We start from the raw sequence: 25,568 nt of genomic DNA, 5'->3' as shown, positions 1-25,568 counted from the left end.
ATCAAATCAAATATAGGCCAGTTTTTAATCAAATGTGCCATACCACTGTGACCATTGGACTATAGTTATGGAGCAAAAAGACAGAGATTATTGTTGCTCTCAAACTGAACAATATAACTGCTGATACACATGTGTGTTAGACACTGGTGTCTTACATTCGCCTATAAGTTTGCTGGTTTGAAACCAATTGGAAGCAGGTGAAGTCCGTCAACCTACAACCGCTCAGTGTGCAGGAGAAAGAGCGTCCAGTTCACCAAATGAAACATGCGAATCACACGATCTGCTGCGGCGACTGCAAAATCGAAAAGTCCAAACAACACAACTATACCACTTACATGGGTTGTAATCATAAGACTTTCCAGAGAGGACTTCTGTCTCCCTGCCGTGTGGCACAACGTGCTAAATAGTTAAAAAACATGAGGGAATTCCTTCACACAGTCCTCTGTGGTTATTCTCTTTTCGGTGTCAAATAAAAGCATTTGTTCGTACGGCACAACAATCTGTTGAAGTGTGACAACAATTCAAACAACACTGAACGGGTGCCAACTTCTCATCCATCGCAAGTTAAAAAATAATAAATGAATGCTAATTTTCTGGTCAATCAATTGTCAGTCATGTGACGACACAAGACAGGCCTGTGTTTTCACCTGCAGCCAGACACTGAATAGAATATTTCTTGATCCTGAGATTTCATAAAATAACATGTTCCAATAACCACTCTGTCTTCTTCAGACACTAAATCTGGCTCTGACAGCATGCCCCCCCCCCACACACACACACTCAGTGAACCTGTGACTGAACATGCTGCAAGCTTCTTGCCCCCGGGGTCCTTCTCCTCTTTTCAGGGCCCCGGGGGGGAAAAGCACCCTGACCCTCATCGCACCAGAAGGGGTCAACCGCAAACTCCACCCCCATCTGGTTTCAGCTCCTCAAGGACTGCTAGGGGGCGTGTCATTCCCAAGTCTGCCACTTTACACCCCCCCCCCCCCACCCCCCCCACCCCCACCCCGCTGCCTCCGCCTCGGGGTATACATGCTCTATCGTGCAAAAGCAATCATTCTCACCCTCCCACCTCCCCTTTCTTTGTTTTGCAAATGGCCTCTCCCACATCATTTTACATACACACTCCAACCACTGAGCTCTGGGGACCGTCCAGGAAGTAATTGTGGCTTTTGTGCGTGTGGTCCCCCACCTTCCCCTTCTTCCTCAAAAGAGCCGTGCCCCCTTGTCAGCTGTCATCATATAACTGCCTGCAGGCCCAGGGGCCTAATGACAGGATCTATAGTACATGAAAACACAATTATAGCCTTTGGTCCAATTGCTACTGTGTGAATGGCCTTTAAAAGAAGAAAAAAAGAAGAAAAGAAACCAAACACATGCTGCCTGCTCAAGTATTAACAATGTAATTTAAATCACGACCCAATAAAAAAATGCACACCCAATTGTATAAACTGTAAAAATCCTAACTATACCTTGTGAAATCATCTCTCCTCATATTGCTGTGACGCTAATTGTGAGACATGATTAATGCGTGGAGATTTCTGACTGATTTGTCCAAATCTGACCTCATGTATCTGCTACTTGCTGTTTTAATAAGCGGCAGGCAGGCGTGTATAACCTCTAAATGAGCCTCTGTGTTCCAGCAGTATTGCATTATCTTATCTACTTATTCATTAAACAGATATCGCAAGATATAACAGGAAATGTTAGGGAACCTGCGAAAGATACCCTGCCTGGGTTCAATTTTGCAAAAACCCTGATATGCTTTATATTAGACAGTCAAAATGGCAGAAAGGGAGAGGAGAGGCCCGTCGTCTTCTTTTTCAAATGGGAACAGTGACCCCCAATGGACGATGCAGTGCATTCTTCCAAAGGGTTAAAAACAGCATCAGCACGCCTCAAAGTGCATGTGGGTGCAATACCTGCCTCGTGCAGCAGGGGTCAGTGTTGTATCACGAGTGAAACTGAAAGCACAGTTTGAAAGCAGCAGAAATCCGAGGCTGGAAAGATCACATCTGTCTCAGTGACAACTCTAATCCCATTTAATCCGTTCGAGTTAATGTCCGGCTTTGCCAGTCACAACACCCCCCCCCCACCACCCCCACCTCCCGGGCACACGCCTATAAAAACAGAGGCAGGGGTCTCCGCAGATCCCATTAATGTAGTGACCCTAATGGACTAAAGTGGCAAAGCTGACACTTGGACACTTAAACCTTCAGATGCTGCCAAGCGCGCACGCGCACACACACACACACACACACACACACACACACACACACACACACACACACACACACACACACACACACACACACACACACACACACACACACACACACACACACACACACACACACACACACACACACACACACACACACACACATACAGCCAATATGTACATGACTGGAGCACACTCTAGAACACACACAGAAGCGTGTACAAGAGATTCACTGCACAGCAGAACCGACATGACAAAAAAAAAAAAAAGACACATTCTTGGAATCTAATTAAATACGTGCTAATTGTAGTGCTAATTAACTAAAACAAATTGATACAACTGTGACAAGGAGAGAATGAAGCATTTGTAAGTGATGAACGGAGAACAATAGCAGCGGAGCGGAGCAGCTTACAGCAGGAAGGCATCAAGATCCAGCATGGCCTCTCTATTGTCTTACCCCCTCTCAGGCCTGTCAAAGCACACGGGCCTGCAAACAAAAGACCTCTCACATCCACACAAGGTTTCTCTTTTCAGTGAAGGCTCAGGACTGCCACCCACTTCCATTCTCTCGTACAAACACCAGATCCCTCCATTCCTCAAGCCTCCCGTGTAACACTGCACTGCACACAAAACTGCTGCCAGCCTCCAGACTGTGAGCTGGCCAGGAAACATGACCCCCGACGCTGCGGAGTTATACTCCTGCCTCCAAGGTTTAACTAATATGTGATTTTTGAAGGCCGATCTTTATTCTGTGGTGAGGTTCTGGATACTTAAAGCAGCCACTAAAGCTTTGTATTTATTTTTATTATTTTCACTTTTGTGGGAACAACACAGTAAATCCACAGATTAAAAAAAAAAAAATGACCTACTTCTATTTCAAGTTTGAGTTAAACACTGGAGGAGTGATTCTTATGAGGGTTGTACCTTTGCAAACACCTGCTGACCTCTTTATGTTTACACAATATACACAACAAAAATTAAAGTGCCGTCAAAATCTCATCATATCAAACAACAGTAGCAGAAATCAAAGGAACTGATGTCATCAAATGCAAATGTGTGGAAACCTTCACCATAACATAAGGTGAGTGGGTGGGTGCATGCAGAACTGAGCCACCTCTGCTTTTGTTGGACGTAATTGGAACTAAGTCACGATAATCGGACAATCTGAGCCAACTGACCTCATTTCTTACCCACAGTTGGTTCTCTGTTACCCCAAACTCGGTGTTCAGTGTCTTTTACAGGCTCAGGTTCAAAGTGACAGCAGACATTATGTCATACCTTAAGAAATAGTGAGAGCGAAAGCACATTTTGGTCAAAAGAGAGGTATCACATACCCTTATAAAGCAGCCTGCCTCATGTCATCCACTTTGCTTTCTTGTTTACAAATGTCTTCGACCTTTGTGACGCGTGTTTGTTGAGAGCATTTCTCCAAAAAACACAAACACAAAAAAGCTGATCTCACTTAACTTGCTGCCCAAAATCTTATAGGCTGCTTTGTGCACAGGTTTTGCAGGAGGAATATGACTCCAGACACTGAAGGGTTCCTGGAGCACACATTTCTGAACTGCTCCCTAAACATCACTGTAATATAAACCACAATGATACAGTAAATCATAAAGCACAAGGTGTAATAAAGTGTCTCTCCCTGCTGCCTGCTCTAGTTAAACATCTACCAGGAGCAATATATCTGTTGCTATAGCTACAGATTCTCCAGTAGATGCAAAACTGTAATATGATGTTGCCTGGGAGGTCCCACTTTAATAAATTACATTAAAAAAAGAGAAGGGGAAAGTAATCAAAACTCGCCAGCAAGCAAAGCGCAGAGAAAATAATGTCCTGACAAATTTATTATAGCTAACACCTGCCTCCCGAGTAAAAAGAGTTAATGAATGCACTGAAAACAACGACGCACAGCAGTGTAAAATTAACCAGCGCTCTTAAAGAATCAGACAGAGCGTCCAGGAGAAGCCTCTCTCCTCGGTTACCTCCTGCAGTCCCTGCATGCAGCAGCTCCAGCTCCAGTGGAGCATGACTTTAGATCCCTGCTAATTCAATGTTCCCGGGGCCTAATTGTCCCCAGAGTGCCTGCTCTGAAGTAGCCCTGCTGTATCTCAGCCACTATGACTTGTTAAAAGTGATGGGATGTGTGTACATGGGTGTGTGTGTGTGTGTGTGTGTGTGTGTGTGTGTGTGTGTGTGTGTGTGTGTGTGTGTGTGTGTGTGTGTGTGTGTGTGTGGGCGTACAGTGAAGGACTAACCCGGCCAAGCACCTTACATGGCCTGACATTAATCACTGTGCACTGTCCCATGCAATATTCACCTGGCTGAGCACAGCGGGCGCCGAGGTTGTCTGGGTTCAGCCAGTCTTTGTCACTCGCTTCTTTTTATTTCCACTTTTCATTTCAGCCTCTTCCTGCCTTTTCTAAGTATGTGTCCCGGTGTTTTTATCTGTCTTCAGTTGTTTGTTTTGCTTTTCTTTTTTTAACCTCGGGTAGTTAAAGGATGATGGATCCCAAGGAGAAACCCCAAGAGGCTGAACTATTCCTGGAGGTTGCAGTTCAACTACCTGATGGATTCCGGTTGGTGGAGATTGCTCCAGTTGACCACATTTATCACATCCATCTGTGAGCCCCGCTTACATTTTTTTTTGTAAGATCGGTCATACCTGGAATATTTGCCACCTCCGGGATTTTTACTGACTCTTCAGATTCAGACATCTGGGGCCAGTTCAAACTGGGCCCCTGTTCAATTTCAGTCCGTCCCCCGAGACCGAAGCAGCAAAATCCTTCGACACATCCCTCCACTCCGATGCAACACCGGCGGGACTGTTCCCTCATCCTTTCCCAGCCTCCCCCTGGCATCCCGGGCAAATTCAACACTGCCAGCCTGAGTGGAAACCCACGGGGACGAGTTTGGCTGCTCTGACTAAATCCACTGTGGTCAGGCTGTCTGCTGAGCAAAAATAGATGGCATTTAGGAAACTTGAAAACACACAGGGAAAGGTACGCGCTCTGACACAAATATTTACCCAGGAAAATCATCTCCAAGAAGACAAAAATCACACATTTACTCACTTGTTTTAACAAATATTAATGTTTTACACACTGTATTAATCAGCTAAGTTATCTTTTATACTATTTTCCGAAAAAAACAACAACAAAAAAACATTCTCATCTATAGACTCGAAGCTGCTAGTTTCCATTGAATTTCTGTGGAACGTTGTTTGTGAGCCAATGTCAGTTAATTAAATGGTATTATTAGTGCAACACTTGTTATGGTGATATATTTCCTCCGTCTGATCTCCGTTCTAACTGAGTGACTTTACAATTTTCCTTTGGGAGATTCGTATTTTTATATAATTTACTGATTTAGCATGGTATATTCTCTGCTGCAAACTCAGCAAATGTTCTGTTCTGTAATTCCTTGGTAAGATATTGAATTTATTAAAGTCTCCCATCATGGATCCTGAACGTTCCCTGTCGCTTAAGTTAAAAGTCAATGACAATTAAGATTTTAAAAGCCGGAGCTCATATAAGTCATGCAGCACAATATTAGAAAAAAAAATGATTGATTTTTAGATGATAGTATAGAAATAGGCATACTTTGTTGCTGGTGTTTTGACCTCACAGAGAGAGAATTGCCTATTTGAGTACAGTATGGGGGGTGTCGTGGCTTTCAGGCTCTCTGCCTGAGTTTGAATGTGTTCAGTATTCCCAGATCATCTGGTGTCCTCCCACAACCCCAAAACATGTATTGAGGATAATCACACACCTTATCTATTTAGCACATTTATGGACATGGACATTATTGCTTTACAACATCTGTTTCTGATTGCATCTGGTTTTAAAGAGGCAGAGCAAATGGTCCCAGCCTGGAGCTCCGATGATTCTGTTATTGTGGTGAGAGGCTCGTTCTGGCTCCCCACAACGCACACTTTATTAAAATCTATTTTCTGTGTTGTGCCCCGTTTTTAGTCTTGCAATCTTTTATGGATCTTTTCTGTTGCTCTTCTTTTCCCTGCAGCTTTGCAGCTCCGCAGTATCACATTTCATTGAGGGCTCGCTGGGGTTCGGAGCTCCACACAACTGCTCCACGGTGAATACAAGCAAACAGTAACATTTCAAACATGAAGGCTTGTACAGGCTCTCTCTCACTTTGTACAGAGGCACTTTTGGTTTGACCTTTGGAATAATAATAATAAATAATATTATTTATCGGAGTCTTTCAAGACACTGAAGGTCACTGTACACAATTAAAAACATTCAGGGATTTTCGGCAGACCAACATTGTTGAACATGAATTAAATCTATATGATGAAGATGATGGGACCTGGGACAGAGCCCTGGGGGACACCGCAGGAAAGATGACTGGGTCAAATATGAAGGAAACTATTAGTAGTGGAGATCCCCACCAAACTGTTTTGTTTAGAAGGGAATTCAGTAGTTACTTTTAAATTAACTATGTGCCAAAGAAAATGCATATAACGGAAACGGTAAAGAAGAAAATGCTGTATTGTGCTTGTACTGCACCACTATGCTCCTTGTTATTCACTTTAACCTGTCAACTCGTGCTCTGACCACTGTGTTTTGCTGCGTTTTCTTTTGTTTGTATGTGAGAGGTGGAAGGGGGCAATTAAGTAAATTACATTTCATTGAAATCCAAAGTTATAATAAAACAACCTACGAAAGAGAATGAAAACATAGTGAGCGCTCAGGTTTCAGACCCTACAAAGAGAGCAAAACAAAGACACACACACACACTCTTGTGTGCATTATGCCTGCAGACACCTTTGCAGCACACCTCATTATCCACTGAGTTAATAACGCTCTTTGTTAAATTGCAGTGTTAACCTGAGTAACATGAGCACATTCCTTTTCCACTGCGTTCACACTTTTGAACCTCGTGATTAGGAATGATCCCTATAACAGTACAATAACTCCATTCTCATTTACCATCAGATTGTAGTGAAAGACGATAAACAGTCTCGCTGGGAAATAATAAATAAATCAAAACCTTTAATCCTGTACCGTCAAGCCCCAGCTCCCTCTTATGCACGAGCAGTTTTCTGTCCAAACACAAGAAAATTACGTTTCATAACATGAACCATGTCGACAGTAATAAATTGCAGGTCGGTGACTTTAGCGGGATGACTCAGTGGGAGAGGATTCACCTTGATCTCCTGTTTAAACGGGCTGGAAGCGGAGTTCGCTCAGAGACGTATCGTCTCCCGGGCAGTGCGGCTACCGCTCAGGGTCGCTGCTCCCCAGATAACAACCGGCCCGCCGTTATCAGTCATCCTGATCGCCCGCCCATTACTGCTGCGCCACTGCCGAGGGGCAGCGGCGCTCTCGCGTCTCTTGCAGCTCTCAGACTGCCCCTGAACTATGCTCCAGCGCGCCGTTAATGCCCCAGCTAATCTGATCTGTCTCCAGCTGGCTTAGTGCTTATAAACACACCTAGATATGTAGCTGAGGAAGTAATCCTGAAGCAGCTCCACTATGACAGTGGGTGTGCAGGAGGCTGCCCTTATGTGCACATTCCAGCTTGATAGTGACAGGCCTGCGGGGGGGGGGACGGGGGGACGGGGGGGCTAACTAATAATAGAGTCTTTCTTATTTGACATTGTTAGCAGGGGTGTGTGGGGAACAATGTGAGGCCCTGCTCTAATGAACAGCGATGGTTGTTTTGGGTGTGTGTATGTGTGTTTCTGTTTGGCTGTTGCTTGAGCAAGTCAGCATTATGTGTTATTCATGACCTCCCATTTAAAGCACGGTGAAGGTCGAAGCCGTGTTTCTGGGAATCCTACAAGCTGCTTTTCTCATGTCTTACAGCAGTGAATTAATAAACGCTTGGCGGTATTGGTTTATTGACATGAGCTTCACAGATAACATTAGAAAAAGACACGTTGCTCAATGTATACATTTGACATTATCATATTAATGTGGACCTAATGATATCTAAAGATGGACCCGGTGATCCTGAGCTTGAAACTAAAAGCTTGCTCTTTTAGTTTCAGGTTTTAAAACCAGATATTTGACTGTTTTAGAGGCGTTTCAAACCTTCCCAGGGCCTGACAAGTCGTCTAATTTCATTAAGTGCCTCTCCTCCTGAGACTAACTCAGCTGTGACACCACAGCGCCTGTCCTCCGGCGAGGCTCTGGCACCCCGGGGGGCCTCGAGGAGACCAACACATCACTCTGCCGATGCAGATCATGGAGGGTGACACACAGTTGGGACACTTTCTCTGACTGGAGTCGCAGAAAAAGGGAAATGTGGCAAATAAAATCTAAGCTGCATGCTAAAGGACATGTTTACTCATGGAGCATCCTGAAATCAAACACAGCTTTCAGTGTGTGTTCAATCTATTTAAGTATTTAAATCCGGTCTTAATTAGTGTTACTCATAACAATGACATTGTATAATGATTTTCTGAACTGCGAATAAGCAATTCAGATTTACATCAAATTGTAGAGAAAATAACAAAGATAATTAAACACCTGCTTCAAAGATATATTAAATAAATGCTCACCGCAGCCTTTTTAACAACCGTTACATAAAATCAGCATTATTATTCTCATGTGCACATTCTTATGAAATTAAGCATACTTTATTGATCCCTTTGGGGGAATTACTTCTCTGCATGTAACCCATCCTGTTTGTGGTTAACCTTAACTACACATGCGGTGGGCTGCCGCAGAGCTGGTGGGGGTTAAAGGTCACGCTCAGGGACCCACAGCGGGAACCTGCCAGCATTTGGAATCAAACCTGCTAATCGACAATTACAAGTCTGGTTTTCTGATCTCTTGGCCACTCAGACATATCAAGCGTTTTTTATTTAAATTTAACCTTTAACAAAAGAAAATCTTATTAACAATGGTGGCTTAGCAAAAAGCCCTTTTTTCAGACAGAATTCCAACAATGACGCACAGCGAAAGATGTTTTTTTTTGTAAATGATCATCAGCCAATTTTAGGTTAAGTAAAGCAACTTCAATGCTTTATTAACAGAGTGACTGTGATAGGCTTGTATCACTATCATCTGAACAGAACATATTTTATACTTTACATCTATATAAAATGCTATTTAATGCATGTAAACATCCCAATCATTGCAATCACACTCAATTTGTGATTGCAATGAACACAGTATGGGAGTTAATGGATAAAACAGTAAAACAATAGAACTTGTATCTTCAAATTGAAAATGTGCGATAGATTGACAACAAAGAGAGAATGGATTGGTGGTGTAGTGGTTCACAGTCTTATCTCACACCTTGTATGTTCCCCAGATTAATCTTGAGGGTCTTTGTGAAGTTTACATGTTCTCCCTGTGCATGCATGCGTTTTCTCCACGTTTACTCTGAATTTCCAGTGGCTGTGAATGTGTGTGTTGTATCCCACGTCATCCTGAGCGAGCCTGAGCTGGATAAACAACAACATAGAAGGTGGCCTGATGGATTCTCAGTTACTGTATTCCCTGCAGTCACTCACACAGTCACTTCTGGGTCACAGAAATGTTGTTGTGATGCTTGGATGTAAAAGTTTTACAAGCTGCTGTAAAAAAAATTGTAAGCTGCGCTGGAAAATACAGAAACAGTACTTTGACAAACGCTGAATAGAAGGACGGAGACTCATAAATAATACTAAAAGGAGATGTGAGCAAGAGTGCACTTGACCTATTTGGAGTTACATTAATATGCATATCCCAACAAGAGATGTTATAGTATTTAAAGCCATTAAAGAATGAAAGCAATCACATAATTTATTAGGTTAGCATTAGCTGCGCTGGCTTAGACATGATAACGTATGATGATGTGGAAGTAATAATATTGTGAAGTCACATAACATAATAAAGATACAATATGAAACAACCATAATACAAGACATAATGAAATTATAATCACTGCAGAGCTGCTGTAGCACAATGTTTAATATAGTTGTCCTACTTGTTGCTATTTAATGAAGCTCCTGTTTAAAAGTTATGTTAATATTCAACTGTATTCCCAGACAGTTGAGCAGCTTTCATACACCTAAATTGACATTTAAAAGATCTATATGCATGCTTGCATCTCAGTTTCTCTAAAGGGCTGCTAAAATCTGGATAATAGACCATCTTCTTCCCACAAACTGAAGTCAGTTGAATGAATCAGTCATTAAAGCCACAAAGTCCGTATAGTCCAGCAAACATGTCGCAACACTACAATAATACGAGTATAATACATATCACAACAAGCACAATTGTAGGAGATATTTTAGTGACTAAATCAACCTGTCAATCATGTGGTAATGACAGTCACAGAAATGTGATAAACATATGCAAAGGGTTTCCAGTGAGTCACATTTTGTGTATGTTTATTGGTAAAATTCATATTCGTAACACAAACCTGTATGACAGGAGGACTTTGTTGCTTATATATGAGGTTAAAACAGGATAGTGAAGGATAAGGAGAGCAATCAGGTCCTGAGTTTGAGTAACTTGGGTAAGCCAGACTTTTTAGACTGAGAATTATTCAACGCTAATTCCATTAAATGACAAAAGCAGCTTTTAGGAACACTATGCATTGTATTTAATAACCGTGTCTGTGACTCATTAGTCATGCAACATTATCATGTCATAAACCTCATGTATGGATGACGGTTTCTTTTACCCACAGTAAATTTGATGAGACAAGAACCCAAAGAAGTGTACAATGATACCGAAACTGAGAGAGAGAACATGCATCTTTGTATTAAAGGTGTGCTTTAGTTCTCAGTATGAGAGCTGGAGTTTAAAAGACATTTGAGCTGCTTGTTCTGAGGCATCGAGACAGTCAGGCGAAGCCTTAGCCCCGAGATTAAAGAAAGCAACTGATACAAGAAAAAAGGAAAGGATTGGGGTATTTGAGAGTTAAGTAAGAGCAACAGGGAACCATGAAGCCAGAGGTAGTCTGCAGCACTTTATAGATCTATCCAGCTGAGAAGAAAGATGTCTCCAGTTACCGACAGATCACAGGTCTGGGATGTTTTTAAGGTTGCTTTAATAATGCATGAGATCAATGTGCCTTAACCAGTTCAAAATGACTAAAACGTCCACTGCCAGGGTGCACACACAGATAGCCTCTGTCTGAAGCAGTGTGGCTGTTTTAATCACCTTCACAGAACAAACAGTCAATGAAGTTTTGGGGAATGAAAGTTTACATGACACTAATTAAGCACAAGGCTTTTCAAAGTGATTTACAGGCCCAAGCAACTGCATTAAAAACCCAATAAACAAACCATTGAGAGGTGTTATGGCTGCATTTAAATGCTATAAAAACAGAATAAAGGCAAGAAAAATAAACCGATTGAGAAACATAAAACAAATCCCTTGAAGACACAAAACTAGTAAATATGAAACGTGTAGCTCAGGATTTCTGGTTTAAACAAGTCCTGATTTAAACAAGTTTTCTGTTTGAGCAACACTCAAATATTCTGGAAATGCCTTCCTCGGGGTGGACACATAACTAAGAGCTGCTGCAGATTGATTTATTTTGATACTAAAAACATAGTAGATGTGCACCAGATGACCCCACGGTTGTGGATGATTCACAGCATACAAGGAGGCCTGAAGGCATTTTGAGGGAATCGAGTGGGACCATATTTGGTCGCTTCTACATTTCTTCCACACTAACAGTTCAAATCATCTCTCTCTGGTTGAACTTTGTTCATTCCTTTGAAATCGTTTACATCCCAGGCATGTCCCTTCTCTTCTGGTGTCCCCCAGGGCTCTGTCCTATAGGCCCCATCCCCTTCAACCTCTATCTCCTCCCTCCTGGCCATTTTTCCATAAATATAACAGTTTCATTGCTATGCAGACGACACTCTGTTTTAAATTTCTACAAACCCACTTCCCCCCAAGACAGTAAACACGTCATGAATTGTGATTTTACTTCAACCTTCTCAAACTCAAAAGAGAGTTTTTCCCTCTTAGGCTCCAGGTCCACTCTCACAAAAGGTCATAGTTTTTGGGTTTTTTTTTAATCACCACCAACAGCTCCTGTGTGTCCCGAGTCTATCTGTCATCCTCAACAGCACTTTGTCATTTTAAACGCACATCAATAATGTCACTTCCGTATACTTCTATCTCTGCCACATCAGCCGCCTCTTGGCCCCTCCCTCTCATCCAGCAGCTCCGCCACACTGGTCACCTCCCGTCTGGACGACACTAGTTCTCTTCTATCTGGACACCTACTAGAAAGGTCTTTGTTTGTTTTGAAGAATTGAAGCTATCAATGATGAAAATGTCAGTTGATTTCAAAGTATTCAAAGATGTTTGATCACTGTATTTCCCAACCTATAAATTGCACTGCTCCAAAAATGTGTGATATAACATATATAGACATATATAAATCACATTGGTGTGTAGGACATATTTATTTTTTCATGCCCAGCAAAACTGCACTGCCAACAAGCTGCTGTTCAAGAACTATCTGTGAATTTATTCCTCCAGCTCTGTGCGTCACGCAATTAGCCTCTTCTGTTTTCTTCATCACAGTAGCCGTTTTCTCCCGCCCCTGACAAGTCCCACACACACTTTGACTTCTCTTTCTGCTGCTCTGTTTCCACTTTCCATTACGTAAGTGTTTCAATTGTTAGTATGAATTCTGTTGTGTAGCTTTTTTCTTTATGCTGACATTTCGCCAGCAACATCAAGCAAATATAGCAGTGGAGGCTTTCTAGTGGTACTGTAGCAGAATTCTGTTGTCATACAGTGGCATCTAGTGGCCTCAGATGGTATATAACAGTGTATTTAGATGCTTTGTATCGTTTGTTGGATGACCAGCCCAATAACTAAAAAATCATACATTGCTGGGTTTTTGTTTTTTTTTAAATAAACTTTCTGTGTAATTCAATATGTATTTAAGGCTTATAAATTAGTCAAAAGATGTTATAAATCAATCCTATGACACACAAGAAGATATTAGAGTAGGTGAATTTTTGTAATGTGTTTTTCATACGTGCTCACTTTATTATTGATGTGATTTTTAATTAACTGTGAGCAGATCTGCGAGCCTCGTGATATTTTTGTACATTTCAAACCCACGCACATCGACGGCAATATGCAAATTTAGGCGTGCATTTGCAAAAAACACACACTTCAGTGCTTGACACCAGACAAACACGCAGCAGTCTGAAAATGAATGCCGCTGTCAAGCATCTATGATGTATTTTAAATAACAGGATTGTTGAGAGTTTTATTTAGGCAGAGTTGTGTGCTGCTGAAACTTGAACTTGAAATGCAACGGAGCCGAAAACAAAACAAAAAAAGAGTTTCTAATGTGTAGTTTTCCTGTGGGACTGCAGCTGCTTTCACAATCTCTCCACTATCTGAATCTGTTTGGGAACGCGTGTAGTAAATCTTCAGATGAAGATACAGTCAAACCCAGCCTGGTGGGAGAGACCAGGTTTTCACATGGCAGCAGCAGTTTGCTAACATTATGGGCTTATTATCAGTGCAGGAATGCAGCTCTGCTTCAGTAATTGCAGGCTATTGCACTTACTGTACACTGTGGATAAGAGCATCAGCTAAATACATAATTTCAAACTGTCTCTTAGCAAACTAAATATCAGAGCCAAACTCATTTTCAGCCGTGTTAACTTCCCCAGGAAATCTTATCTAAGAGAGATATTTTTGTCTGTGGAGGAGGCCTCCGGGCTACACAGCCTCATTATTTAGTTTGGCTTCCTGACTACATTTCCCCCTCTTATCCTCAACAGCACTATGGTGGATCTTGGCCTCGGACAGGAGCATAAAAACATCCGCCCATTTAAACAAACTGTTAACACATAGATGGGCTATCTCAGTGGGACAGACTCGGAGTCTGTGGGCTCAGCAGTGTGCACGAAACAGGGGATATTGGCAGCCCCCCCCCTATCTGCAAAAACAACCTGAAAACCACTTCTGCAGCCATGAAAGAAAACAAGAAAAGGACGGCAGACACCCGAAGGGAGCAGATCCACAATTTGTCGACAAAACGCGACCGGTCACGGTAGCGAAATGACTCATTGGTCAATACGACTCATATAAGACACCAATGAAGCCCGAAGTCTCGTTTGACTGAAACACTTTCCCCACATGACACACTTCCAACTCTGTCTGTTTCCTTCCTTTGTCTCGGCGACTGAAATGCTGTAAACACCAGAGTCTCAAAAGAGTCGTCGTGTCGGGCCACTTTTATGCGTCCTCATCCTCATGTTTGGCTGCTCTGCCTCACTGGAGTTCAGCTGAATCTGCCTTTGCACTTTTACAAGTTTGCTCAGCAGGTTGTAGTTTGCAGTGCGGAGAATTCTGTGTGCTGGGAACAGTCTGATGTCAACATTTAAGTGACTATAAGATTTCTCCTTAGTAATTTAACATCTGGTGCATTTAAGAAATGCAACTCAGCTTTTCATGTCTATGACGGTAGAGGAAATCTACATTTTGTTGGAGGAGTTGTAAAATTCCAAATAGCAAAAACGTGTCCGGAATGCAACGTTGTTATTGTCACTCGCTCACCAGCATCTCTTCAAGAAAGAGACGCAATCATTAAAAAATATCTGAAAAGTTCTGTCTCGGGTCTCGTTTACACAAAGTTTCAAGTGTAAATGGATTGTTTTTTGGCGGTTCTGGAGGGAAACATGGTTCATTGACATGCCAGGCCACGAGTTAGTGTTATTGTTTACTTTTATCCATTTACTCATTGCATTTGCCGAACGAAGCTTTTCGAAAAGTTGCGTTTCCCCCACGTTTCACCGGAAACGGAGTCGGAGTGTTTTAAAAACGTTGGACCTCGGAAGCCATTTTCAGTGGCTCTGAGCACGGTGGTCGAGTGAACTTACACCCACAACGTGAGAAAGGTTTGCCGTTTTAATTTGAAAACGTTCCTTAAATGGAGCCTCAGAAAAGTTGCGTTTCAGAAACGGCCAAACCTACAATGAAGGTTTACTGTATTCACTTAAAAACATCAACAGGTGAACACGTGTCTTGTTCAACAACATGACCTAAAGATTTATATGAACACCGCGGGATTCAAGAATTAGAATTAGATGCAGAATTAGATTAACCGGGATGTAATTTAATAATACAGATTAAAAAAAAGAGAGGGAGGGTGATCCATACAAAAAGGGAGAAGTTAGGAAAAAACCATAAATGAGAAATAACTCGGAAAAATGTCAAAAATATAATCAATCCACTGAAACACCATAAAACAACAATCAACCAAATTCTACGACTTATTGTGGGACATGAGTGCAAGTTCACGGTTCATCCTGTGAGTTTCTGTATTATTTTGATTGTAAAAGTATTGAGCAAAGCAAATAAAGTTAAGCAAGTTGCTCTCAGAGTCAAGCAGTGAGCAACTTATCGAAGGGCAACCTCAATGTGACTCCAGTCAGGGGCATCATGGGAGTAAAGAAAACACAACTGTGTACAAAGATAAAGTCCTTGCTGACAATACAAATGTGAATGCAAATACAAACACTGTGAATGTCACTATTTTTACAGCCTCAAAAAAAAAACAACTTCTGAAACTACTACAGAGCAACACAGTGATCCAAAACATTATGACCACCTTTGATCACTGCAGAATATTGTGTTTCATCCCTTTGCTGCCAAAACAGCCCTGATCAGTCTCAACATGGATTCCTGTGAGGTTGTATTGAGGCGTCTGTCACCAGTCCTGTAAATGTGTGGCCACTTGCATCAAACCTCTGCAGAAGAGAAACATCCCTCGACGGTAATGAAAATGTTCTGACATTGTATTTGGCGCCTACAAAACTTAAATACCTAAAGTAACCCATGTTCCTGCTTCTAATGCATAACGTTTAAAGATTTAAATAATAATAATAATAATAATAATCAGCTGAAGTCTAATTTATCCCACTTACCAAAAGAATGCATGATAAAGAGATTCCCTACATTATTTCCTTCACTCATGAGTGGTCATAATGTTACGGCTGATTGGTGTATAAAGCCATGTAAAGTCTGTGTAATTGTTCTTGATTTTTACTTGAAAAAAATAAGCAGGTGTTTAAAAAAAAAATAAAAGAAGAACAGAAGAACACTGGAATTATTGAGGCATTTGAACATGTGTTGGTTTGACGGCTCACCGGCTGGAAGTGAAGCGAGAGCACTGCGCTTCACGTCGCTCACTCTTTTAAATAATTACGAGCATATTCAGAAACAAACTGTGACTATTTGTATGGAAAACTGCCTGAATTGCTGATTTCCACATCTGCTTTCTCAGCCACAGTTTGGTATCAGTGAAAAAAAAAAAAAAAAAAAACCCACACAGACACCAGCTCATGTAAGATGCATGTAACCTTTGTAACTTATGCTGAACTCCTGTCCACTAATATAATCAGCCGGGTAGAGAAACACCGCAGAGGCGAACAGACACTGACCATTTTGTTCTTCTTGGAGTACGTCTTCTTCAGCAGCCGCTCGTTCATCCTCTCCTGCTCCCGCTGGGCGTGATGGAGGAAGCCGTTCTCCAGGGCGTCCACCACCGGCTGGACATTCTCCTCCTCCTCCTCCACCTCCTCGGCCTCCTTCTGCCGCTTGGCCACCTTCTTCTCCTTCCACCGCTCCTTCTTCTCCTGTGTCTTCACCACCCGGGTCTTCTTCTGCGAGCAGAGAAAGAGGACGTGTGAGGACGTACAGAAACTGAATCCGACTCTACGCCTTCATCCACCTAGCGTCCACATGCAGACCCTGGATAAGAGAACACTGAGTTGATAGGAACGGGAGAATATAGAGAAATGCCACAAAATCACAGTGTCAGAATTGGAGGTAGAGCAAACGAAAAAATCTAATGACAAAGTCCATAAACAGAATCTATGGTGGGACGGCTGAGGAAATGCCTCTGAGCACAAAAGCAGCGGCATCTCTTCAAGAAAGAGATGCAATCATAAACAATGCACATGTTTTCAGAGGCAGGAAATCACACGAGGAGTTGTGTTTTAATGTGTTAACATACACTCCTTGTAGTTTGCACAATCTGGAACAAATGCCTGATATTCCATATTCATGAAGGGAGAAGTGCTAAATAGACCGCGTGTGTTGTTTTGTGCATTTGTCAGTGTGTCCCGTTAATATATCAGCTTCCACACACACAACATCTCATCTGGATAAACGCAAAGTGTTCACAGATCAGACACATTATTGTACACACTCACTGAGGACTGGGGGAAAAGGCGAGGAGCATAACGTCTACATCACTTAGAAACACAAACATGGCAGAGTTAACCAATATATTCCTGGAGATTTTACAAAACACCAAAGATTACTACAAAGACTTTAACCTACCAAATGAATATCACAAGACCATTCGTTTTTCCATTATTTAACGCTTCACTGGGAATGTTAATCACAGTTTGCATCATGATAGTTGGATTGACGTCGGCATATTGATATATTTAGATTTGCAAAGAATTATATTGAGGGCCAAGGAAAAAAAAAACTCTCACTTCCTGGAATGATCTCAATATGAATAGCTGAAGAAAACACGTATGCACCGATAACATAACAGCGTTTTAATGAAACCACATCGGCTTGACGTTTCGTCTTGAAAAGTTTCACATTTATGTGGTAACATTTGGAAAATTATGTAGATTTCACATTGGAAATGCTGTTGTTTGTTTTGTAATGAAACTATTCACACATGAGCACAGGGAACAATACTGCATAAACATTAACACTGGCGAGCACACGGACATTTGTATGGACAGATGACGAAGTTGGATTGTTATTCCAGGAGCCTCAACGCTAAAACTATCAAGCCCCGGGAGAATATGGACTGGTCGTCATGGCGCAGAAGAACTTTAACGTCAATACGGTGAACAGGCGCAGTAGCAGCGTCTCAGAAAAGTAGCCTTTTTATACAAAAGACGGAGCGTTTTTGAAAAGTTCCACTCTGGGAGCCGCTTTCAAAAAGTTAACAAATCACCAAACGCGACAAAGGTTTTCCATTTTTACTCGTGACAATGTATAAACAGCCTAAATTTGCACATGTAAAAGCAGGGAATTGAACCAAAGACTTCTCCACGTAACACAAGAGTGTAAACCACCACACCATAACGCAGCCACAATCCAAACTGAATTTCTACGATGATCTAAGTCGTAAAGAGTATATATATATATATATATATGTGTGTCATAAAAGCTGAGCATTCAGCCTTTACTGTTCGGAAGAAAAAGAACTCTGAGTGACTGACAGGAGATTTGCAGCCGTCAGTGTCTCAAGGATTCTCTCAAAAACACTTGAAACAGTTGTATACGAGGTGATGACAACTCTGTGAAAAATACCACCTCACATCACCTCCGAAGCCAAACAAAGCAGACAGATGGAGATGGATAGACGGACTAGCAGGAGATAAATGTGTAAAAGAGGGGGGGGGGGGGTGTCGCAGCTGGCAAACAGTCAAGAGCACAGCTCCTCTGGCTTTCGGCTCGCACAGAGCGAGCAAACAGTGGAGCAGAAAGCAGTGACACCACCTCCCTCCCTCTTCCTCTGCCTGTGTAAAGTCATCTTTAATCCTGTCAACAGCAGAACAATGCCTTACTGGAGCCCATAATCACTTTATGGCTCAGATATAATGAGCTTATGATATGAAGTGCTGCTTTAACACACACTAGAGAAAATATAGTCACTTTACATTTACACTCTGACCGAGCGCCCCCCCTCCCCCATTGTTAATCTTCACATTCACGCTCCAGTTGTGGCCTGTATAGAACTGCTGTTTGTTTATTGATATTCAAACATCATTTATAACACCCTGGTATCTGCCTGTTGTTGTATTTTTTCTCTCCCAGTTTCTTCTCCACCGGCGTAACAAAGGCAGTCATAAATGTCACCCTGCTGTGGGAAGAAACACTTTCACTGGGAACTGGTCTTTTAAACACTGCAATATATTAAACTGGTGTTCAGGGCTGGCAGTTATTAACAGTTTGTAGCGCGAGCAATGAATAGAATTACCGTTTCCTGTGCGACAATAACACACATTGTGGATGTTTAGCAAATGATCATAATTACAAGTGTCTGACATTTGAGTTTTGTGCGAGTCTGCATGTAAGTCCTGAGCACTGGTGAAAATCTGGCATTTTTATGAACAGCAAGGCAAAAAAACCACGTTTGAATTTCAGTTTAGAATGCAAAATTGATCTCTCATATCAAGTCCTTCCTATTCGCAGTTCGATGACAGATTTCACATTACTAACAGTTTTAAGCATCAGAATTACAGTTTTCCGATTATTGGATTTGTCTGCAGAAAAATTAGATTTAAAAACCGTGTTGTTAGTTTCTTCAAGCAAACGTGCACAAAATGTATTAATTTCAGCAATCAATAAATTTTTTATATTTTCTTCTATGGATAGGTTGACAGACAGACAGACAGACAGACAGACAGACAGACAGACAGACAGACAGACAGACAGACAGACAGACAGACAGACAGACAGACAGACAGACAGATAGATAGATAGATAGATAGATAGATAGATAGATAGATAGATAGATAGATAGATAGATAGATAGATAGATAGATAGATAGATAGATAGATAGATAGACAGACAGACAGACAGACAGACAGACAGACAGACAGACAGACAGACAGACAGACAGACAGACAGACAGACAGACAGACAGATAGATAGATAGATAGATAGATAGATAGATACATAGATAATCAAGAATGAAAATAACAAAAGATATGCGATTGATTTTGCACAACTATATCAAATTGCAAAAAATTGCCTTAAATATACCTTGATAGAAACACGTTTGAAAATTGGCTTGAACACTAAAATTAAAGTGTTTTTCAAGCAAAAGACCTTTTATATCACCAAGTTAAATGTGTCAATCAATCACAGGGACAAAGGCTGTTTTACTAGGAGTAAAAACCAAAAGCTTGGATAAGTGTCTCATAAATTATCATGTCATTTCTAGTGAACTTTTAGCTTTGAAATCTTAAAAGGAAGTCTTAACACTCAAACTGACCAACGTCTGCTCTTTCAGTAAAGCAGATATCTGGACCGATGTTCTTCAAATTCATCGAGAAAACTGAATAATCAAGGACCTCAAATATCTACTTCAATATTATAACAAATAACTCTCCTCCTTGACTTTTCAATATGTGTATTATGTTCATTAACACTTCAGTTAAAAAAGGCCTGATCACTGCTTGAATGGTGTCAAATGTGATACCTCATTTCTTACTTTTCTTACATTTCAATACACTTAAACTTAATTAAGATGTTTTATTTATTTTGTTTTGTTTTGGACCATTTCAAGGTCTGCAGGAAAGATAAAGAAGCGGCCTCCTACACGATCTAGTAATAAAACATGACCATCAACATGCACATCTGCCAAACGGCTGCTCGCTTGTGTGTTTGGTGACTGAACTGCTTCGTCCTCTGGGGGGCGTCTCTGCCGCCCCGTGTTTCCATGTCTGGATATAAAATGGATCTGATGAAGCCTGACGACGGACGCCGCGGTGTGTTTGGACGGCGCAGGACGACACACCGCTGCCTGAAGGCAGTAGTTCACATTCCAACATCTGTTCACAGCCAGCAGTGCTCGGTACAACCACCGTCAGCCCAGCGCTCCGTATGAATAATCAAATTATCGGCTCCGGGGGAGGGAGGTTAGCAGATGGGTAGCACGTCGGAGCTGCTAATGAACGTCACCTTCAGCGACAAATGGTGTTCATGTGTCAGGAGGAGGAGGGTTTTTGTGTTCTTCTTGGGACAAAAAATCAAGCAAAACAAAGAAAACTGTTAAAAGTCCCAAAATGGTGAGACGAAAAAGTCCCAAAACACACTCATAGACCCCTTCATTTCCAATTATTTATTGAATTTTTGTTCTACACAGCGCGAGTATGGAGTACGATTTCTTCTTCGCTTACTGGCAGGTACAATTCCCACCCTCCCAGGAGAAGCTGCTGTGAAACAAGTGTTTCTGCAAGTAACATTTTCCTCCCTGAAGTCTTAATGAAAAAAAAAACAAACCCCAAAAAACAGCTGTTACTGTTGTTGGGACTGATTTTACTCCAGTGATGTGCAAAAAACCCCAAAACAAAACACAGTCGACTCAGTGAGAATAAAACTGCTTCCTTTATAGACGTCAATTCAAACAGACTACAATATTAATCCTGTGAATTTAAAACAGTTACTATCAGTTTTCTTATAGCAACCCACTCACAAGTTGATACGATGTTGTCAAAATGATTTAATTGCATTTCTTTGACACCACACAGCAGCACGAAGCTCATGAGAGGCTTGTCATGTCAATCACTACCTTTAGAGGGCGCTATAGCTCCTTCAGAAACAATCCGAACAGTTAGGGCGAAACATGATGTCACTAACAGGACACTGCAATTACACAACGTGTTCAATTGAAGACAGAAACCTTTTGTTGCTTGGAGCAACTGAAAAAACACAACTTTTTGAAAAAAATGGCCACCAAATTGGAACAACAGCACCCTCTAGTGGCCCCATTTGAAAACTATTTGTGGTGTTTCTCCCGTTTCCGTGCAAATGGACTTTGTTTTCTAAATGTGAAACAAAAACACAAAATCAATGAGTTTTTACCTGAAAGACTCACCTGAAATCGTGTAAAACTATCATGATGTTGCAAGTCAAATTCAACAGGAAAGCCACTGCTGTTTGTACACAACTCCAGCACAAACCCACGTAGCGTCATTTCGTCAAAACACCCACACAAAAGGTACACCAGTAATAAAAGCAGAGCCCAGACAGAATCTTTTTTTTCCGAGGCTCAACATTAAAGCGTTAAAGAGCTGTCAGCAGGAAAAGGAAGAATATGAAGATGTAGCTGCTGTTATTTCTCTTCCTCTGGACAGAAGTGAGCATCTAATACGGCTGTCCCATCAATAACCATTAAGACGTCGTTATCAATAGAAACATGTCTTTGTGAGAAGTGGGATTAATTAAGCATGGACTCCCAGAAAATGAAGGTCTCATCCGTATTCTGAAAGACCCTCGTGTGGTATCAGCCGCCTCAGTCAGCTAATATATTAAACACAAAGAGACAAAAGAACGACACTCGTTGTTTGACAGTTTGATGCAATTATCTTTTGACTGTTTAATATTTGAAGAGGGCCGGCATAATGGGTCTAGCCTCATATAATAAACACTAATAAGAAATGAGATAAAGCCTTCTTCGATAGTCTGAAATCTTAATCTTCCAAAGAAAAAAAAAGATCTCCTGTAATGCTTATGATGTTTCTGTTATAGGAAATGCAGCACAGCCAAAAATATCACACATATTTCACAAAGTGCTGATCAATGTGATCTTGAAGTCCGATCGTGCGTCATTACAATAGATATTTGAAGATCGGAACAATCTGACTAAAGACTGAAGTATATATCTGGAGCTGCTGCACAGTCTCATTACCTCGCGTGCAGGATAAGGTAATTACCCAGGCGACGAAAGGCGCAGGCCTTAATTAGCAGGGAAGTCAAATCTATCAACCTTACATCGGGATAAACTGTGGTATTAATCCCTTAATGACAAAGTGAGTCAAATCAGCAGAAGGTGTTAAGGGTTTTTATCTGAATAGGTGAAAGTCTGAGGTGAGAAAGTCTGACCACCTCTTTTATTTGAGTTAACAACTCCAGTTGTTTGTTGCTTTAATTTACAAGTGGGATTTAAATGTTTTTCCTCTGTATCCAAACACAGATTGACTTCAATGTTATTTAGTGTTACTCAAGAGGATATTTTGTTGTTTTAAGTACCCGGACCTATCTAAATACACTTTAACTTCCCTCTTGAGCTCCCCTCTGGGTTCCTACAAGGAACAGGTTGTTATGAACCTGTCTGCGTATTTCACACCCAAAAACTCATCATTTTTCTCTCATTGGTCCCCAACTAGTCGGCGCCTGCCTGGGTATTTTCTCTGAGCTCAAGGTTGGGCAGTGAGCTGTGCTGAGAGCAGACAGCGTTAAAAAAAAAAAGCACAGTTACAACATCAGATAAGGAGGTGAGAAAGCTTGTTTGAAGGCACAGTGTCAGAACCGTCGCCAATTCTTCCACAGTGATTTTATACTAACAAGACCTGCAAGCAAACATCTTAATATAAATTGGGTTATACAATGTCAAGGAAATACATACAACTCAAATCCTTTTGATCTCTGTGACACCCCCCCCCCCCCCCCCACACACACACACACACCTGCTGGTTACCACCCCACTCTGACTTTTATGCTCCATCTTCATGTTTCACCTTAAATGTACGTGATCTAATAAAGCACAAAAGAAAAGAAATGTCAGTGGAGTGCCTCGGGTGTAAATAAATGAAAATCAGCTGCTTACAGCTCACACTTTGTGCCTAATACACAGTGGCAGGCTGCGGAGGAGCCCTTGGGGTAGTTATGTTGACCAGCTGCCTCCTAAAAGAACACACTGCTCATCACAGAGGTAGTCAACAATTTATAATTTATTTATTTTATTTTTTTTGGGGGGGGGGGTAAGAAAGTAAGCATGCTTCATTAATCTACTTCTCTGTATTTGACTTCATTCATTCACTGAGGCCAGAGCTACTGCTACTGGAGCTCAAGGGTCTTGTTCAGGTTGTACGCGTAAACCTCCAAACTCAAGCTCGCTTCACTAACCCCCGGGGCACCACGCCCCCAATAACGAACACATGCATTCAAAAAGGAGAAAATGATGCACAAAATATAACAATATGAGAACAAACATGTAGGCTACGGTAAATGATTTGATTATTATAATGCCTTCCCACTGATTTACAAAGATCACTTTACATTGCTAGTCACATTCACACACCAGTGAGGCGGCTGCTGCACAAAGTGCTCAAGGACACTTCCACGTGTGAAAAGATGGAGAATCAAGCCCACAACCTTCAGTTTGAGTGACGACTTGCTCTACCAACTGATCCATAGAAGCAAGGTCCGGTAGGGAACCTTGTGCTGCTTCTGGATCAGGTGAACGACGGGCATCATCTTCTGTTCATTCCAAAATCACTAAAAAGGCAGAATGCATGACATGACAATGCGTGGTTTTAATCGGCCCCAAACAATGTGCGACACTGATTTGTATTTGTTTTGGGGGTTGTTTTTTTTTCTACCTCTGACGGCAGCTCTTCCCATGCGACATGTTTCCAGTCACTGGTGCTCTGTTGAGCATGAGATGCAAGGAAGGTCTCAGAACAACAAGCACGACTGGCTAGATGATGAGCTGCACTCGCCCCACACACTCAGCGGGGAGAGAGAGAGTGTAACGCAACAGTGAGATGGGGCGGCCGATGTGATGCCATGGATACGCTCCACACCGATGGCACAAAGCCGAGTCGAGTCCGCCATCAAACACATTGAGGCCACTTTGATTCCAAACAAGATGCATTCCTTTGCGAGTTCACGCAACTGGGTTTGTTTTGCAGGTGAACAACAAAGATTAACAGCACGAGTGGCAAAAATATAAAAAAGGACTATTTGCTGTAATGTTGCATAACCAGCCAAAAAGACTATGGCCTCGTTTACGCGACAACATTTTCAAGTGAAAATAGAAAACTTTTGCTCGGAGCCACTGAAAACTGAACTAAACAGCCCAAAAAGTGGAACTTTTTGAAAATATTCTAATTCATCTCCATGTTAGCTGGGGAAAATATAGCTTTTAAAATCACTGCTACTGGGCGTGCGCACTCCTCCAGACTGTCATGATGGGCAGTCCAGATTCTCCTCCAACTTTAATAGTCACTGTAATAACAACCCAACTTGGTCAAATGTATGACCATGCAAATCCATTGTTGTTTATAACTTATTCTTCTCTGCACACAAGTGTGTGTTGTTTCGTCACAAAAACAATCACCAGCGGTAACTCGTGTCCCAACATGCAAACTTCATAATTTTCATGTAAAATGAACATCATTTTTATATTGCTAAACTCATAACCTCTGAAATGAAAAAACAAAAAGAAAAAATGTGTTTTCACTTGAAATGTTGTGTAAACAGTGCCTTGATAGTGAGTTATAGTCCACACAGTAATCGATTAGCACAGTTTTTACACACACCTTAAGTCAATCAGGTCTATAGAGTGACTTTATAATGAAAACAGGTGGTTTGGTATTTTGGTGATGATGTTTGTACAATAATCTCCCCCCTAACAAAATAACTGATTTTCTGGTAGGATAATCCAACATGTCCCACCTGGCAGTGCTCCTTTATATTCTCGACCAATGTTGATATGATTATCAAAATGTGAACATCTCTCGTCGCCACTGCAAACTGATTTCAGCTATTGTACGAGACCAGATTGTTTATATGTGCCATTTCATTCGCAGCCCACAACTGAGACAGCAGATCTATAATAGCT

At 41.5% G+C, this 25,568-nt stretch overlaps 1 protein-coding gene across 1 annotated transcript in view; it reads right to left on the bottom strand.

Annotated features, from left to right (window-relative positions):
* Positions 1 to 25,568, bottom strand: part of fbrsl1 (fibrosin-like 1) — a gene marked incomplete at its 5' end in the record, with an annotated part of 329,828 nt that overhangs the window by 216,271 nt on the left and 87,989 nt on the right. The window contains 1 exon segment of the mRNA XM_080500127.1: positions 16,620 to 16,841. Within this exon segment, the coding sequence (XP_080356253.1) occupies positions 16,620 to 16,841 (222 nt within the window).

The sequence above is a fragment of the Blennius ocellaris genome (genome assembly GCF_963422515.1).
Source record: "Blennius ocellaris genome assembly, chromosome: 7".
Taxonomy (NCBI): domain Eukaryota; kingdom Metazoa; phylum Chordata; class Actinopteri; order Blenniiformes; family Blenniidae; genus Blennius; species Blennius ocellaris.
This window is presented reverse-complemented; position numbering and strand designations above follow the sequence as displayed.